The 17346-nt window shown below is 40.6% G+C and overlaps 2 protein-coding genes across 2 annotated transcripts in view; both read left to right on the top strand.

The window, feature by feature from the left end:
- Positions 1 to 6865, top strand: part of LOC114433699 (ephrin type-A receptor 6-like) — a 38033-nt gene extending 31168 nt beyond the window's left edge. The window contains exons 11-20 of the mRNA XM_028402350.1: positions 540 to 645; positions 2199 to 2269; positions 4069 to 4194; positions 4536 to 4721; positions 4803 to 4864; positions 4959 to 5168; positions 5252 to 5401; positions 5515 to 5708; positions 6098 to 6247; positions 6515 to 6865. Coding sequence (XP_028258151.1) covers positions 540 to 645; positions 2199 to 2269; positions 4069 to 4194; positions 4536 to 4721; positions 4803 to 4864; positions 4959 to 5168; positions 5252 to 5401; positions 5515 to 5708; positions 6098 to 6247; positions 6515 to 6629 — 1370 coding nt within the window. The 3' untranslated portion in view covers positions 6630 to 6865. The remainder of the gene's footprint in view (positions 1 to 539; positions 646 to 2198; positions 2270 to 4068; positions 4195 to 4535; positions 4722 to 4802; positions 4865 to 4958; positions 5169 to 5251; positions 5402 to 5514; positions 5709 to 6097; positions 6248 to 6514) is intronic.
- Positions 6866 to 7847: 982 nt separating this feature from the next.
- On the top strand, positions 7848 to 16896 carry arl6 (ARF like GTPase 6). Its single transcript, XM_028402355.1, has 8 exons — positions 7848 to 7987; positions 8853 to 9001; positions 9188 to 9249; positions 9348 to 9416; positions 9536 to 9630; positions 9779 to 9908; positions 13515 to 13570; positions 14754 to 16896. The coding sequence occupies exons 2-8, from the start codon at positions 8882 to 8884 to the stop codon at positions 14777 to 14779; spliced, it is 558 nt and encodes a 185-aa protein (XP_028258156.1). The 5' UTR covers positions 7848 to 7987; positions 8853 to 8881; the 3' UTR covers positions 14780 to 16896.
- The last annotated feature ends 450 nt before the right edge of the window (positions 16897 to 17346 follow it).

Below are 17346 nucleotides of genomic sequence, written 5' to 3'. Positions count from 1 at the left end.
TGATGCATTTATTTAAAGCTCTGCAAGTTGACTATGTGCTTATGAATGTTTTTATGCACACATCACTTCCAGGAGGATGAAAAGATAATGTACATACTGTTCATCAAACTAAATTGGTGGGTTGTACTTTTATATTCCATCATCTACTAAAGGTAATAACAACAAGGACAATAAGGAAAATTAGCACCATCTAAGTTTCATCAAAGCCCACACCTGCAGGAAAGCATTTCTGCTGGTGCAAATACCTGGATGTTTGTCTCTTGGGTACCGACACTAGAGGAGCAATTGCACATCCTTATAACTTATTTTGTAATCCTATTTTGCGTGAAAATATTTTTTATTCTATTTTACTGTTTGCTCAGAGGCGAGGAAAGAGATTATAATTTGTTTTGGCTTGCATACATCTTATTACATTTTCAACACTTATAAATATGCTGAATTTATTTTTTAATTCATGCTTTGTGTTCAGTAAATTGTGACAACAGTCTATTTCTGTCTTTCCTCTGGTTTCACTATTACTGCGTTCTCATGTTCGGCAGATCCTGACATCGCTGATCAGGGTCAAGTTCTGGTGGTTGTCACGGCATCTGTGGGAGGCTTCTCCTTGCTGGTTATCCTCACACTCTTCCTCCTTATTACCGGACGGTAAGACATCTCCTGCTTTTTGTTTGGTGCGGGGTGCTGGCTTGCACACACACACACACACACACAAACACACCCCTAGACAGACACACACACACACATAAACATCTTCTCATAATCTCCAGAGTGACGCTACAACCACAAGTCTGTTAATGGACTCTCTTTTGCCACCAAGCAGACACTCTTATTTTCCAAATGGCTGAACCAATTTTCTGCCTAATTACTCAGCATGTAGTGCATGTACCCTCAGTTTGCTCCATTCCATTAACCTCCACAGGTTGGCTCAGACTGTTGTCTTCAGCCCGCTTCTGGTTCACAGGTTTTTACCATTAGTGGCTCTTATTAACAGACAATGAAAAATGGCCAGAAAATGTAGATACTTTGTCTTGATTTCTACCTAAATTGTGATACAAGCTGAAGCGATTATCTGTGATCACACAATTTGCAAACAGAATATCTGAGAGCCAAGTGTTACGGAAAAAAGGAGACAATCCTGACTTGCTCTGCTTTTTCTGCTGTATCCTGCACCAAGGTGTAAATAGCTTGTTTTAACTTAGGTACAATTAATATGATCATTAGCATAATCTGATGTAATATGTTGAATATGAAATTGCTATATAATGCCTTGATATTATTAACAATCATATTTAACATGTATACACTAGTATTTATGATTTTGTATATTTATTATGACATAATGCAAAAAACAACGTGCAAATGGTTCATGCATGAACTCAATAATCGAATTTGCCTTCAGAATGTATTTTTTGTCTATATTTTATAATAATGTATCAAATCTATACATGCACTTGGAGAATGGGATGGATATTTTAAACATTCATTCACACTCCCACTTCACAACCACACTGATATCTGCCAACAATCTGCTCTGTCCGCTCCAACCTAACATGATTTTGTTCAGTACAGTCAAGCACTGTTATAGATAACCAGCAAGTTACTGTATCGTCTTTTTGTTGTTTTCTGTACAACTGAAATATTAAGTGTAATTATATAAGCAACTTACTATATTATTATATTACAGACGTTTATGTGAAGTTTAAGAATGATATCTAAAGTGAAACTCTGCAAAATATTCCACCATTTTGATCCTATGATGGTTTTTTCAAAGAGCTTTTTGTATATAGCTTTCACATGCAAATGCTTCTTTTTGAATATTTGATTGTAAGTTCTGTCCTGACTCCCTCTCAATGGAGTCTTGAAGCCTTGAATATGTGGAACTGTGAATACAACAACAACAATAAGTGAAAATAAAGGCAAGGAGAAAAAATGCTGAAAAGGTTACAGAAAAGTAGGAAATGGCTGTTTTTATCAAAGACATCTCTGCAAATTAACACAGTGATGGAAGTGGAAACACAGGCAGAGGCTGAAATTATATATTAAAAAAACAACTATTCATTTTAGCATTTTCAGAGCAAATGTTCCCCTTTCCATCTTTTGCTTGTTTTTTTCTGATAATATAATGAGGAAAAAAGTCAGTGATGCACAGGACTGATCCATGATTTCTACTCCTGTGGTGATTTGACTCACCTGTACAGGTGTCAGGGGTACATCAAGGCCAGGATGAAGTCAGAGGAGAAGAGGAGGACTCGCTTCCACAGCGGACACGGTACAGTATATAACGTCTTTACAGTGTGTGTTGAATTTTCTGAATTAATTGTGGGACTTGTGCTGCAACAACTCTTGTGTCAAACTAATTTTTTGTTTTCACTGTTTGCCTTAAATTTGTATTTTTGAGCCATGCAATAGTCCAGAAAACAAGCTCAATGTGTCACTTAGCAAACACTCAGGATCTAGTGTTATAATGTTCCCCTCACTTTATTTGGCCTTTTGTCACTTTAATCATTCCGTTTATTTCAGACATTCAACACAGACAGTTTTTCTTTATTGAACTCTGACCAAATGTGCTGTTTCGATTAAGAATTACAGTGTGGTGCTACGATTACAGATAGAACTTATTGATTGCCCCATAGGGTGTAGGTATTATTCCTGGGGAAGAAAATGGTGTCATTGTATGTTACTGAGGCAATTCACTGAGTAGTCAATCCAGTGTGAGGCCTGCAGGGGCCCGAGTGTACCATGTGTGGGCTTGATTTCAAGATTTGTGTTTGGTCCAATAAGATAATATATCATGCTGGTGTAAAAATAACTGCTGCAGTGTTTGTGTCAAGCAAGAAAAAAAGACCCAAAAACGGCCTATAAGCCAAGACTATTTTTGTGTGTTTGTTCTTGTATATCTTTTTGGGGGGAGTAACTGCTTACATTTTGCATCAATTAGTCAACTTTTGAATCTTGCCAATACAAATATGTATTTATGAGTCTATTCAAAAAAATTATTTGTGTAGTTATAATCCCAGCATCCACCAGCCGTTTCTTGTTGTTTGTTCTTTGCTGTTGTGTGCTGAGGAGGCATCACCCAGGCAGTGAATGCCAGCAGGCTTAACAAACACGTTTGTTCTATTACTGAACCGAGCTTAGACACTCTGGAGACAGTAGGTTCCAAAGTGGAGTCTATCTCAAATGAAGCCTTCAGCTTTCCACAATATGAGCTGACACAGCTATAAAGTACATTTAGTCCCCAGTTCACACGCCCAAGGTGTACCACCGGACTCCTTTAAGTTATTTGTGCCAGTCATCATCCACACTGCTCACTGCTGCAGCATCCTCGGCTTTCAGCCGGAGATGAGGATGCTAAATTCTCACTGCCTGCATTGTGTTTTTATGCTGCACTCTGGCACCTTTTTTTCTCTTTTGTTGCCACTTTTTCCATTCCTTGACAAAATAACAGAAAAACCCTACAATAGAATAGAAGCAAACACACCAATTATTGCCTCACACATTTGAATAAGAATCAACATCTCTGGCAGTCCCTAAAAATATAGAAAGGTACTACAGAATATCCATCCATCCATCATCTGAACCCGCTTTGTCCTGCAGTGCTACAGAATATCCTATGGTTATACAGAAGAGGCACATGTTACATAATACACCCCGGCTTAGTCTAAATAAATGGAGCTAAACATACTGTATGAACTTTTCAGACCATCCATGAAATCTCAGGCCCAGCCACCCACTGACTCTATCAACCCCTGCCATAGCTCCACAAGGAGGTCCCCGACACTTCTAGAACCAGTGCCTCATACCAACTGATGTGGGTCCTCTCAGCTAAGGAGCAGTTTTCTGAACACCTTAATCCAATCTTTGAGATTAAGCCTAGAAAACCTGTCTTTTCCTGAGCTTTTTGTCATTACCTGGAATACATGACCATAGGTGATGATAGAGTCCATCTGGGCCAACTCTGAGCAGCAGCTAGGTGCAACATATCATCTAATACTGTGTTAAAAGTAATACCGCTGTCTCTGTATGTGGGCAAACATACCTAATAACATTTGCACTCTTTTCTTCCAGTTCCTTTCTCTGGGATAAAGACCTACGTGGATCCAGATACTTATGAAGACCCCACTCAAGCTGTCGAAGAATTTGCCAGAGAGATAGATCCCTCATACATATGCATTGAGAGGGTGATTGGAGCTGGTAAAATTTATTTCTAATACTATTGATATATGTGATAATTTGTAAATAAAAACAAGAACTAAGATCAGGTCATAAATGTGAGTTTATTTTGTATTATTCCCACAAAAATGTCTAGTCGTCTATCGCCCGATACAGAAGCATCAATCTACATTTCTTGGTAGCTGAGTTTGAAGTAATTTATTGTATTATACTTCAGTGAAGTAATTGTTTTCAGTGGTTCATTGATTCAAACAGTGTGCTCTGTTTTTTTGTTTTTTGCCACTTGAGCTCCATCTAGTGGAAGCAGTGTTCAATTACACTAATACTACAGTACCCTGTAATGTGTGTGTGTGTTTTTGCAGGTGAATTTGGAGAAGTCTGCAGTGGTCGTTTGCGTATACCTGGAAGGATGGACATCGCTGTGGCGATAAAGACACTTAAAGGCGGCTATAAAGAGCAGCAGAGACGAGAATTTTTGCGTGAAGCTTCAATCATGGGTCAGTTCAGCAACCCCAATATCATCAGGCTGGAGGGAGTGGTCACTAAGAGTAAGTCTATCAGAGTGAGTGTATTTGTGTAGAAATGCCATGCATGCTGGTCAGTGTAACTCTGTGTTACCTTTTCCTCAGGCAGACCAGTGATGATCGTGGTGGAGTACATGTCAAACGGATCACTTGACTCTTTCCTGCGGGTGTGAAGAATACAGGTTTTTCATATTAACACTATTTTTTGGAGTAAATATTGTGTTTTCACACATCACTGCTTCTCCTGTCTCTGAACTCCAGACACGTGATGGTCAGTTCACGGTGCTCCAGCTGGTTGGCATGCTGCGAGGCATCGCAGTAGGAATGACCTACCTTTCAGAAATGGGCTACATTCACAGAGATCTAGCTGCTCGCAACATCTTAGTGGATGAAACCTTGGTGTGTAAGGTGTCTGATTTTGGCATGTCCCGAGTTCTTGAAGACGAAGAAGAAGCAGCCTACACAGCTACAGTGAGTGTGGATCTAACAGTTTAAATCAGTCAAACAGTTCTGGTACCAAAGCCTTGAACACACTGTGTTGCTGTTTGTCTTAGGGAGGAAAGATCCCAATACGCTGGACAGCACCAGAGGCCATTGCTTATGGGAAGTTCTCCTCAGCCAGTGATATATGGAGCTTTGGGATAGTCATGTGGGAAGTGATGTCATATGGAGAGAGGCCCTACTGGGAGATGTCCAATCAAGATGTAAGTTTCGGATAAAGCATTAATTATCATAATTATTTTTTCTTCTAAAAATGGTATCAGTGATTTTTCTGTTTGAGATTAAGCACTGTGTGTATTGATGTACATCATCTCAGGTCATTTTATCAATCGAAGAAGGCTATCGTCTACCAGCACCGATGGGCTGCCCTGTGACACTGCACCAGCTGATGCTGCACTGCTGGCAGAAGGAGTCCAGCCAGCGCCCACGCTTTAACGACATGCTCTCGTTCCTTGACAAACTGATCATAAATCCCAGTAGTCTGCTGACTCTGGCCAATGATGTTCAGAGGTAGCTGTCAATTCAGTGTCAATAAAGGTGATTGATAAGCTCATGGCCTAGGGTAAAAAGGACTCAATTTAGCAAGTTTATTTTGCCTTTTTCTTATCCCCCTCTCCTAAAGTTGACACTTTAGATCCCAGTTAAGTAAATCCACAACAGCAAATTCATTGTGAAAATTACATCCACTAAACTTCATCTTGGAGAAAGATTAATTGTCCAATTGTGCAACATTAGGATCAACAGGGCAGATGTCAGTTCAGTTCAACTTGGGCTTTAACTTATCAATCAATCACACAATCAGTCATTCATAACCACTGGCATGTTTTATTTTATATATATATATTAACCCTCTCAGTGCCTTACATGAGTGACATTGTGTCTGTCACTGTCTCTCACAGTTTCCCTGACTCCCCGGAGGACATGCCAGACTACCCTCTCTTCATCTCTATCGGTGACTGGCTTGACTCCATCAAAATGAGCCAGTACAAAAACAACTTCCTTGCAGCAGGATACACAACACTGGATTCCATTTCAACCATGAGTATAGAGTGAGTGGAGCCAAATTATACAGAGTGCTGCTACAATAACAAAAAGCACCAAGAGTAGCACGAAAGGAACATCAAATTGTGACACTGGAATAAAATTGATTCTGGTACTGCAGTATGCTTTACCCAGAAAACCTATGTGTGTGTGTGTGTTATGCAGCTTTGTTTTTGAATGCTTGTTCTACTTTTTAGTGATTGCACAACACAAGCAGGTCTGCTGCCCTTGTCAGTCTATTCATTTAAAACTGCATCATTCTTCTTCTTCTTCAGTGACGTCCGGCGCATTGGAGTCTGTTTGATCGGCCACCAGAGGAGAATCATAAGCAGCATACAGTCCTTACGCTTGCAGCTTCACCACATCCAGCAGAGCGGCTTTCAAGTGTGAGACCGCTGCACAAAGTCAGACTGTATGCGTGGCTGGAAACAAGCCGGAGTTCCTTGGCATCGTCATTCAACTAATTGCACAAACACCAGACTGTTAGGTGTAGCAGGTACCACGTGCAGCTCCTCTGCTGCTAGACAGCATGTGGTCTGGTTAATACACACTCATCATCGTATGGATCATCGTCAATACAGCCTCCACAACAACAAACCTCCGTCAAGCGCTGGCCAAATGCGGTCTTCTTATTATCTCAGCAAATACTAGCATTCACTTGAATTTAGGACTTCTTTTCTCCAGTGTCTATTCAAGTGTTCACCAATACCTCTTCTCTTTCCGAGTGACAATCCACTTTCTATTGACTTTAAATGGTCTAAAGTCTGTTACCTCATGGCCAGAGAAGACGAGGATAGAATATATTATTATATGGTGATGTGTAGTACAGCTTTTGATTTTAATGATGAAGTTTCTGGCTGGTTTCTGAAGTAATTCACCAGAAATAAAGATTTACAGAATGGTAAATAATACAATCATGTTTTTTTTTCTGAACTGAAGACCGCTGAATGTCAAAAGATATTTTATAGAAAAAATGTGTGTTCTCTCCTCATGATAATGCAGTATGTCTTGTACAAAGAGTCTTGTGGAAGTTGTATGTTTTATTCAGTATGTTGGTTCCTTAATAAACAGCCCTATTTTAATACTTCTCTTGGACTTTAAACCACCACAGGTCTAAACAATTATTTTCTTTCACAGCGATTGTCACATGCACATCAGACTCAGAGGTACCCATGGATGCATTGGCTCTCTCAAACACACACAATAACAATGCCTCTTAATTGTCACTCGAGAGACTGACATGTTTTCTGGACATGAAGAAGTGTCAGGTGAGTTTGTCACCTGGGTGCTTATGGAAGGTTATAGATAACAACCGTACACAATGGTAACGTCACTATCTATACATTTTTAGATTTCATCTTGTTTACAGCTTTTTTCAAGGCAGTTGTTAACTTTCTGTCACTATTTTACTTTTATTTTTTACTTTATTTTTGAAATAGCTTTAGAAATTGACAGAATTTAAATGTATGCAAGTGCTTTGATGATAATTCATAAATAGAAATGTGTAAAGCCCCGTCAGGTTGATTAAAGTTCAGTATGTTTTTGCAGGGACTGTTGATACATATTTAAATACCTTGTTTGTCCTGCAGGTGGCAGGTGAGAGTCAGCAGTGGTCTCCAAGCAACACACTGTAAACTTGTTTCTTGTGAGCGTGCAGAGAAATGAATGAAACTTCGTTTTGACGCTGGGTAACAATTGACCTGACTTTAAGTGGATCCTGAAAGCAACACTCTCCGGCTAAATTATAGGTAAATACAGCTCTGCTTCCTAGTCCAAGAAAGGACAATACGAGCTAACGTTAGCAAGACATAGCATATCATCAGCTAACGCGTTAGCATTAACTGTAAGCCTGAATTGACGTTCATTCATGATTGGATTTAACTCGACTATCTCGCAAATAGCACATAACACCTTTCTTAATTAATTATACGTCAGTTACAGCCAGTTTGAACCTAGCAAGATAAAGTAATTCGCTGGCTAAGGTACTGGCTAGTGAGTAGCTTTTAGCTAACGTTAGCTAGCAAGTCACCACGAGAGATTAACTAAATAGCTGTTAGCAATTGTTAATTACGTCCATACCCGGCAATTGCCCACCGAGCATGTTAGCTTAGCTAGTCAGTAATGATTGCCAAAATGTTTAATGTGTTATTTAAGTAACTGTTCAGGTAGGCTAATAGCAAAATTACGTCTCTTACCGTTTACGTATCAGCATGTGTTTTTTCTATAGAAGTGGGGAGGTTTAATTAGCTCGTATAACGCGAACTCGTCTTTGCTGAATGTTGTATGTTTTGTGTGTGTTTTCTAAGGACAAACATACATAATTGTATGTTAGCAGAGGCACATCTCATTCTTATTTACAGGGCTTAGTGATGTTTTATTCTTGTGGGCGTAGTTTAGCAGCATTCACAGTTGGCTCGATGTGTGACACTAATACAGTCGTAATTTAGCAACAGAGTGCTCCCTGTTAACCACTACAGGCACAAACAACAGACACATCACGCAACTTTAGCGTTTAGGAGAACGTGATCAACCAACAGGTTATTAAAGCAGACTCAATCTTTAACTCATGGATTCAGCTTTTTAACACATTTGCGTGCTGTTTATTTCCCACAGACAGACAGCTGATGGTTGCTTACTAGCCAATGGGGCTGTTTGATAAGTTGGCAGCATGGCTGGGGTTAAAGAAGGAGGTGAATGTGCTGTGTCTGGGTTTGGACAACAGTGGGAAAACCACCATCATCAACAGACTCAAGCCCTCCAATGTAAGTCTGCCTGTTTCTGACATTTAACATTTATTTGCTCACACAGCCACACATTAAGCACTGATTTCATGAATCAGAAGTTGTGCACACCCCTCTCTGTATCTCACTGACATGTAATTATTGCTCTGCCATATGCAGTAATATGACTTGTGTGCTTTTTGAGAAAACAATGCATTTTTCTTTCAGGCCCAGGTACAAGACATTGTCCCGACCATTGGCTTCAGTATAGAGAAATTCAAGACATCTAGGTATCTATTCATTATAAGATAATCATGTGTGACCAGATATGTTTATAGTTTTACATTTTGTAGAATTTAAACACTGAGATTGTCTTCTGTTGTTGTAGTCTGTCCTTCACAGTGTTCGATATGTCCGGACAGGGCAGATACCGAAACCTTTGGGAACACTACTACAAGTGAGTGCATTGTACAGTGAAAAAAAGACACTTGATACAGTTGTTGTATCTATTTATGCAGCCTATTTACTGCCTATATACTGCCTATTTACATATTGAAGTCTCTGATCTGTTCTCAGGGAAGGCCAGGCTATCATATTTGTCATTGATAGTGCAGACAAACTCAGGATGGTCGTGGCCAAAGAAGAACTGGACACATTACTAAATCATCCAGGTGGGTCATGTTTCTGACTTTGGGCACGAGTGCCTCTTGGGTTTCTTGGCTAAACATCCGAATACAGAAAACAACTTCATTCATTAGGTCTTTCTTTCTTCATATGTTAGCATTTCTAATTTATGATTTTCACTCACTGTGTGTGCAGACATTAAGCACAGAAGGATCCCCATATTGTTCTTTGCTAACAAGATGGATGTCAGGGACGCTCTGTCTTCTGTCAAGGTGTCACAGCTCCTCTGTTTGGAGAACATTAAAGATAAACCCTGGCACATCTGGTATGTATACTCATTCATAGTATTAAGTAGTAAAAAGTTTTACTTAACACAAAAATAAAGAATCCTGCTCTGAAGCAATGCTGTGAGCATGCAGACAGAATACTTTTAACCCCCTATTCAAGATTCAAGATTCAAGATTCAAGATTCAAGAAGTTTATTGTCAAATGCACAGCACTTTACAGTTACACTGAGCAATGAAATTCTTACTTTGCGAGTTCCCTTCATATGACTTTATACACAACTAAATTAAGATAAAAAAAAAATAAACAGTAGACTTAGGCATAAGAATAAATAAAAATACGAATAAACAATAGGAAAAAAAAAATAAATAAAATAGAGTAAGCAAAATGTGCAGTTCTATGTACAGAATGTGCAGTTCTATGTACAGAGGTAGGACGTTTAGAATGTGCAAATATTTTAAGAGATTGTACATGCAAAAACAAGTATGTGCAATTTTTGCATTGTGGAAAGATAAAGAAAAATGTCAGTGGTTCAGTAGCCTGATGGCCTGTGGATAGAAACTGTTTTTTAGTCTGGTTGTCCTTGCTTTCACGCTCCTGAAGCGTCTGCCTGACGGCAGGAGTGTGAACAGTGAGTGCTGTGGGTGAGTGCGGTCTTTGATGATATTGTGGGCCCTCTTTGTGACCCGGGCATTATAGATGTCCTGTAGAGGTGGGAAGGCTGCTCCACAGATGAACTGAGCCGTTTTAATGACACGCTGGAGAGCCTTCCTGTCCTGAACGGTGCAGTTCCCATACCAGACTGTGATGGAGTTTGTCAGGACGCTCTCCACTGTACATCTGTAAAAGTTGCTGAGGAGTTTGGAGGGTAATCCAAATTTCCTCAGCTTCCTGAGAAAGAAGAGTCTCTGTTGAGCCTTCTTGATGATCTGCTGTGTGTTGTGAGCCCAGGTGAGATCCTCACTGATGTGGGTGCCGAGGAGTTTGAAGGTTTTCACCCTCTCTACCTGGGCCTTGTTGATGAAGAGTGGGGCGTGCTGGTCTCTCCTCTTCCTTGGGTCAATAATCATCTCCTTAGTCTTCTCAGAGTTTAAGGAGAGATTATTTTCCTGGCACCAGGACACCAGCTGAGCCACCTCTTGCCTGTAGGCTGCCTCATCTCCTCCAGTGATCAGCCCGATGACTGTTGTGTCGTCAGCGAACTTGATGATGGACGTGTTACTCTGGGAGGGGACGCAGTCGTAGGTGAAGAGGGTGTACAGCAGTGGACTGAGCACGCAGCCTTGGGGGGTTCCTATGCTCACAGTCTTTGTGGCTGATATTCTGGCACCAACTCTGACAGTCTGGGGTCTGTCTGTGAGGAAGTCCTGGACCCAGCGGCAGAGGGGGGATGTCAGTCCAAGAGTGAGGAGCTTTTCAGCCAGTGTGCTGGGAATGACAGTGTTAAATGCTGAGCTGTAATCTATAAACAGCATTCTAACATAGGTGTCTTTGTGTTCGAGGTGTGACAGAGCTGTGTGGATGGCTGCATTAACGGCATCGTCAGTGGAACGGTTCTGATGATATGCAAACTGCAGGGGGTCTAAGGTGTCTGGGATGGTGTCTTTGATGTGGGACATGACTATCCTCTCAAAACACTTCATTACAATGGAAGTGAGGGCAATGGGGCGATAGTCATTCAAACAGGTTATTTTGTTTTTCTTGGGGAGGGGCACTATGGTGGTGGTCTTGAAGCATGTGGGCACAGATGACTGAGAGAGGGACAGATTGAAAATGTCTGTGAAAACCTCAGCCAGCTCTGAAGAGCAGGCCCTCAAAGCACGGCCGGGGATGTTGTCAGGGCCAGCTGCTTTTCGGGGGTTTGTCCTCTTCAGAGCCCTGCGCACCTCAGTTGAAGTCACAGTGAGTGAAGAGCTCTGTGCTGCCTCTGCTGGTAGAATCCCTCTGTGCTGTTTGGTGTTGAGGGTGTCGAAGCGAGCGTAGAACTCATTCAGCTCATCTGGTAGTGTTCTGTGGCTGTCTGTGACCGTACTGCTCCTCTGCTGGAAGTCTGTGATGTGACGTAGGCCCTGCCACATGCTCCGGGAGTCTGAGTTGTTGTAGTATCCCTCCAGCTTCAGTCTGTACTGCCTCTTGGCTTCCCTGATGGATCTACGTAGATCATATCTGGCCTTTTTGTAGGCTTCAGCATCACCAGAGTTGAATGCAGTGAAGCGTGCATGCAGCATGGAGCGTACCTCACAGTTCATCCAGGGTTTCTGATTGGGAAATATTTTGCAGCACTTGGTGGAGACAATGTTATCAACACAGGTGCTGATGTAGCTGGTGACGGCTGAAGCATATTCCTCTAAGTCCACAGAACAGTGCTCCTCTCTCCAAGCAGCAGTTTTAAACACGTCCCAGTTTGTAGCATTAAAGCAGTCCTGAAGCACCATGTCAGTCTCTTCATTCCAAACTTTGATGGTTTTGCTTACCGGGGGGGCTTGTTTGAGGAGCTGTCTGTAGGCTGGGTAGAGGAACACAGAGATATGGTCAGATTGTCCAAAGTGGGGGCGGGGCGCTGCCTTGTATGCGCCCTTCACGTTGCTGTAGACCTGGTCCAGAGTGTTGTTGTTCCTTGTAGGAAAAGTCACATATTGGTGAAATTTTGGGAGCACAGACCTGAGGTTGCAGTGGTTAAAATCCCCGGCAACAACAAACACAGCATCCGGGTGTGCAGTCTCGTATTTGCCAATGATGTCATGCAGTAGTCCTAACGCTGTGGTCTGATCGGCCCGCGGTTGGATGTAAACAGCCAGCAGAAACACAGCACTGAACTCCCTTGGCAAATAAAAAGGTCTGCACTTCACCATCAACACTTCGATGTCCGCACAGCAGTGTTTCTCCACCACCTGAGCGTCTGTGCACCATCTGTTGTTAACGTAGACACACACACCGCCGCCTTTGTTTTTACCTGCGGCTGATGTGCGGTCTCCGCGGTGCACTGTGTGGGTCTGAAGCTGAATGGCTGAGTCCGGTGTACTTGCAGTAGTCCATGTTTCCGTGAAGATAAGAGCACAGCACTCTCTGATCTCACGTTGAGATGTTGTCCTTGTTCGTAGCTCATCCATTTTATTTTCCAGAGAGCGGACGTTAGCTAACAGAAGGCTGGGTAGTGGTGGTCGTGTGCCTCTAGCCTTTAGCCTAGCATGTAGCCCTCCTCTCTTGCCCCGTTTCCGTCTCGCTGTTCGCCGGTCCCTTTGTTTACTCGGGCCTTGTGGTGGTGCGGTCTGCCGGCTGGAGTTGGTGGGATCCGTGCAGAGGAGAAGAGAGCTGTAGTCCAAAAGTTCTGAATTTAGTTCGTGGTAAACTTTTCCGATGTCCAGAAGTGATTCTCTGCTGTACGTGATCCTTGTGAACAGGCACTGAACATTTGCAATCCTTATACACACTAAAATAAACAATAAACAAAGTCGATGTCGGGAGCTCCTCGCAAACACGTCTGCCGCGTGGGGCGCCATGACTAACTCAGAAGTTAGTCATGGCAGTATTTAACCTGTTTATAGGCTTCAGCTTGTATGATTCTCATATTAAAGTTTCACCATCTTTTGATCTGTGTACACCAACAAATATGGTATACCAAATAATATGTGTTGTTGTTTTTCAGTGCTACGGATGCACTGAAAGGAGAAGGTTTACAGGAGGGAGTCGACTGGTTACAAGGTATGTATACAATAAATAAACACAATTGAGAGTGTATGAGCTGATTGCTGTACTCAGTCATTTCTGTGTGGGCGTTTCCTAGATTAATAAAATGTGCCTTAAAATGTTCTTTTAGAGGTATAAGATTATCCTGTTACTTGAACTATGTATATTATTTTTTTTTCATTTCACACATCAACAGACATGTTAAATAACTGTTACATTGTATGTTTTTATCAATTTATGCTGCATATAACTTACAACATTACACACCATCAGTATTTTCTTTCTTTTATGTCTAACGCTCACATTATCATTCCATAGATCAGATTATGCAGTGAGTACTTACTGTTTTGTGTTGTTTTATTAATTGTGTTGCTGTGTAGCTGTGGAATACTGTGTCAAAGTTGCTTTAGCTTTATCCTCTGGTGTGTATGTGTGTTGTGACCATTGACAGTAAAAACTATGGACAGAGCTTCCGTGACGTCACCCGTTTGTTTCTGAAGAGCCGTTTTGAGGCTCAGTGGGAGGCTCTGGGACGCTCTGACCGCCGCCATGTTGGCAGCGTCACGTCTGCCAAAACTCCAAATATGGACAAAGAGGGGGAGCATGAGGAAACTCACGCTGTGATACGTCAACTGTCTGTCACTCAAGCGGCAACGCCCATAATTATGCGTAGGTTTAAGTCCGAATACAATTAAAACAAGTGAGTTGTAAAAAAATTCACCTCCTGTACAATTGACACTAGAAGAGAACCTATCATCTGAGACCAGAGTGGTTTTTTGTACCAGGCTGTAAACATGTTCTTTTCTGCTGTGAAGTCGGCCATTTTAACATGGGAGTCTATGGGAAATTACTCGCTTTTGGAGCCAGCCCCCAGCAGTTGCGGCGTGAATTACAAGTTTTGACACTTCCGCATGGGCTTCAACTTTGAGCCCCGAAGGTTGCCGCTTGGTTGTGACAGAGTGGATCACATGGTTATTCTGAGCCAGCGGAGCAGGTTTTCCATAACTTAGACTCCTCCCACAAATAAAAGGCATCTACTAAATCAATGGGTTCAGATAAGTGTGATACAAAAGTTTCATTCTGTTGTGGAACACAGTGGTGGTAGTCAGGTTGGACTGACAACATTTAATGCTTAATGTCACAACATTAACCCTCTACCTGCATCCTTCATAAATGACTATATGTTATATCTTTCCAGATCAAATCAAAACAATGAGAACATGAAGGCATGAAGAAAGACCGTCCAGACGGTGCAGCATTATGGAAGTCTGTATATGAAAGGAAGGTTGACAGAGGTACCAGTAAAAACAGATATGTTAACGGGGTACTTAAGTGGTCATCGGATGCTTCCGGTCCTGCCAGAACAGCAAAAGTGCATCAGTGAGAAATTGGCAAATCGTAGCAAATGCTTGCCCTCTATTACAAGGATGTCATAATGTTAGCTATTGTGGTTGGTGCTGTTTTTTTGTTTTAATAAACACAAATACTTAGGATTGTCATACATTAGCCTCTAAAATGTCCCAGAATGTCCCATAATTACACTGGCACATCAGTAAACTTAGTCATGGGTCATAATTCACCTCCACTGCCCCATTACTGCAGGCAGTACTTGTTGTCATCTGCAGTTTAAGGGGGCAATGGACTGATGGTCTTTTTACCAATCATTCCAAAATAAACTTTAAATATGTAATGAGCTATTACTAACAAACCATTCCTGACATATGCCAAATTTTTTTCCTTTCCTTTTATACTTAGGTTTATCAGGGTCTCTGTAGGTTTATTTCTATTCGGAGTCAGCTGTCACACACTTCTTCTCTGGAGGAATTTAGTTTTTGGATATATGCTTCCCAAAAAAGCAGCTCTGCTCATGTTGATTAAAATGACTGTAGCTTTAGCCCTAATCAAGATTTAAATTGAATCAAATGTTTTCTAGAACCATAATACTCAGTAAATACATTTTGACTTAGTTGTAATGTGGTGAAATGATAAAATAAAAATAATGTCAAGTTAGCCTGCTACGTTACTCTAAAATCAAAGCTTGTTTTACATCTAGAGTTTTTATTTTTGCCTTATTTCACATTGTAATCAAACAACATGCGTCTTACAATTTACCCGTGGTACTTTAGTAATTCAAAGGCAGACTGCTAGCAAAAACATCTGCTCAGTCTGCACCAGGTTGATAATACGATCCTTTGATCCTCTTCTTTAGTCTCTGACTGAAAGCTTGCATTAAGATCTGTGCAGAGCAGCATGTGTGGTTGCTTCCTGTTTGTCAGGCTCCATCACCTCGCAGCAAATACGGTTTATTTTCACTGTTTTTGAGTAGTTTTAAGGCAAAAAGTAATAATCATAATTTTGTGTCTCTTGGTTTCTTGTTTGAATGTCTCACCTACAAACTTGATTTTTAGTTTTACAAACACTAAATATTGTTAAAATAGATTTTGGTAGATCTACTCACTTATATAAACACAAATATACAAAATTACCATATACAAGATTTTTTATTAAGGGAAATATTAAGTGAGTGTATTACCAGAGTTTGTGGGATATATTGGGCAATTATTGTAAGAAATTTTTAAATTTCAAAATTTCCCAGCTTGGGATGAATAAAGTACTTCTATTCTATTTTGATGTGAATTAATAAAACAGTCTATCCATAGTTCAACAAAACAATAAAAATAAATTAAAGTAAATTAAAATCACAATCTGAAAACAAAAACTATTTTTACTAATATAACGTCACAGATTTTTGCATCTTGTTCCACTGTGATGTTTTTTGCTGCACTCCTGGTAAAAGCTAGTGTACATGCTCCTTTCAGCCCACTTATGTCAAGGTCTCAGTGAACAGTGATTGTATAATGGATGTGTTTGGAAAGACATACTGCTGGCACACAGATTCTGATTAGATGCTCTCTGCATGATGAACTGCACTCCACAATGTGTTCTATCAATCTGTTCTCGTGAATGTTTGTAACTTATTTATTGAAATTAGGAGCAATGTTGTACATGGTGTACTTTTGTAGATTGCTGCTAACATCTACCCGTTTCCATGGTGATTGTTTAAACCTTTTGGACATTCAGCCAGCATCTGTTTACAGTGTCGAGGTATGCCATTCCAAACACAGCCAATGTCCGAGACAACTATATTTAAATTCTACTCACTGCTTTTGTACTATATTGTATATTTGTGTAAGATTGATATAATTGAGTCATGATGTATATTCAAAACAAGGACCCTTTGAGCACAAGTTCACTTTAGCATCGGAGAGGTTTTAGATTCTTCAAATGAGCTGTATGTATTTTGTTTATTACATTACGTTGTACATCAAAGAATAAATGGTGTGTAAAACAGATTGTTCCATGTTTTAGAAAAGGCTGGCATTGTGATTGGTTTTTATGTGTATTATAATTGGAAAGTGTGTACCCCCCTCTATCTCTCTCTAACATCTTGAGCACTGCCAGCAACAGCTGCTCATTAAAACGGCAGTCCTTGGACCCTGAACAGTTTACTTGGTAAAACAAACATTCATTTATACAAATTAAATTATGCTACATGGGGTACAGGTTCTTTTTGTTTCTTTATCTATATGTTCATATATGTTTCAATACGTTTTAAACCACAAACATATATATTGCCTATTTGCAGTTTTTTGGCTTCAAAAGGCATCAAGGTCATATAGCAGCCATCTGTCGGACGTGTAGTTAAAAAGCTTTCCAGCTGTCTTCCGGATGTTTGTGGTGTTGGCATTAATATTGCACAGAATCACATGTCAGATGTCAAACCACACATG

Source organism: Parambassis ranga, chromosome 3 (assembly GCF_900634625.1).
Source record: "Parambassis ranga chromosome 3, fParRan2.1, whole genome shotgun sequence".
In the NCBI taxonomy this organism is placed as follows: domain Eukaryota; kingdom Metazoa; phylum Chordata; class Actinopteri; family Ambassidae; genus Parambassis; species Parambassis ranga.
Note: the sequence above shows the minus strand (reverse complement) of the source record. Positions and strands in the feature narration are given on the sequence as shown.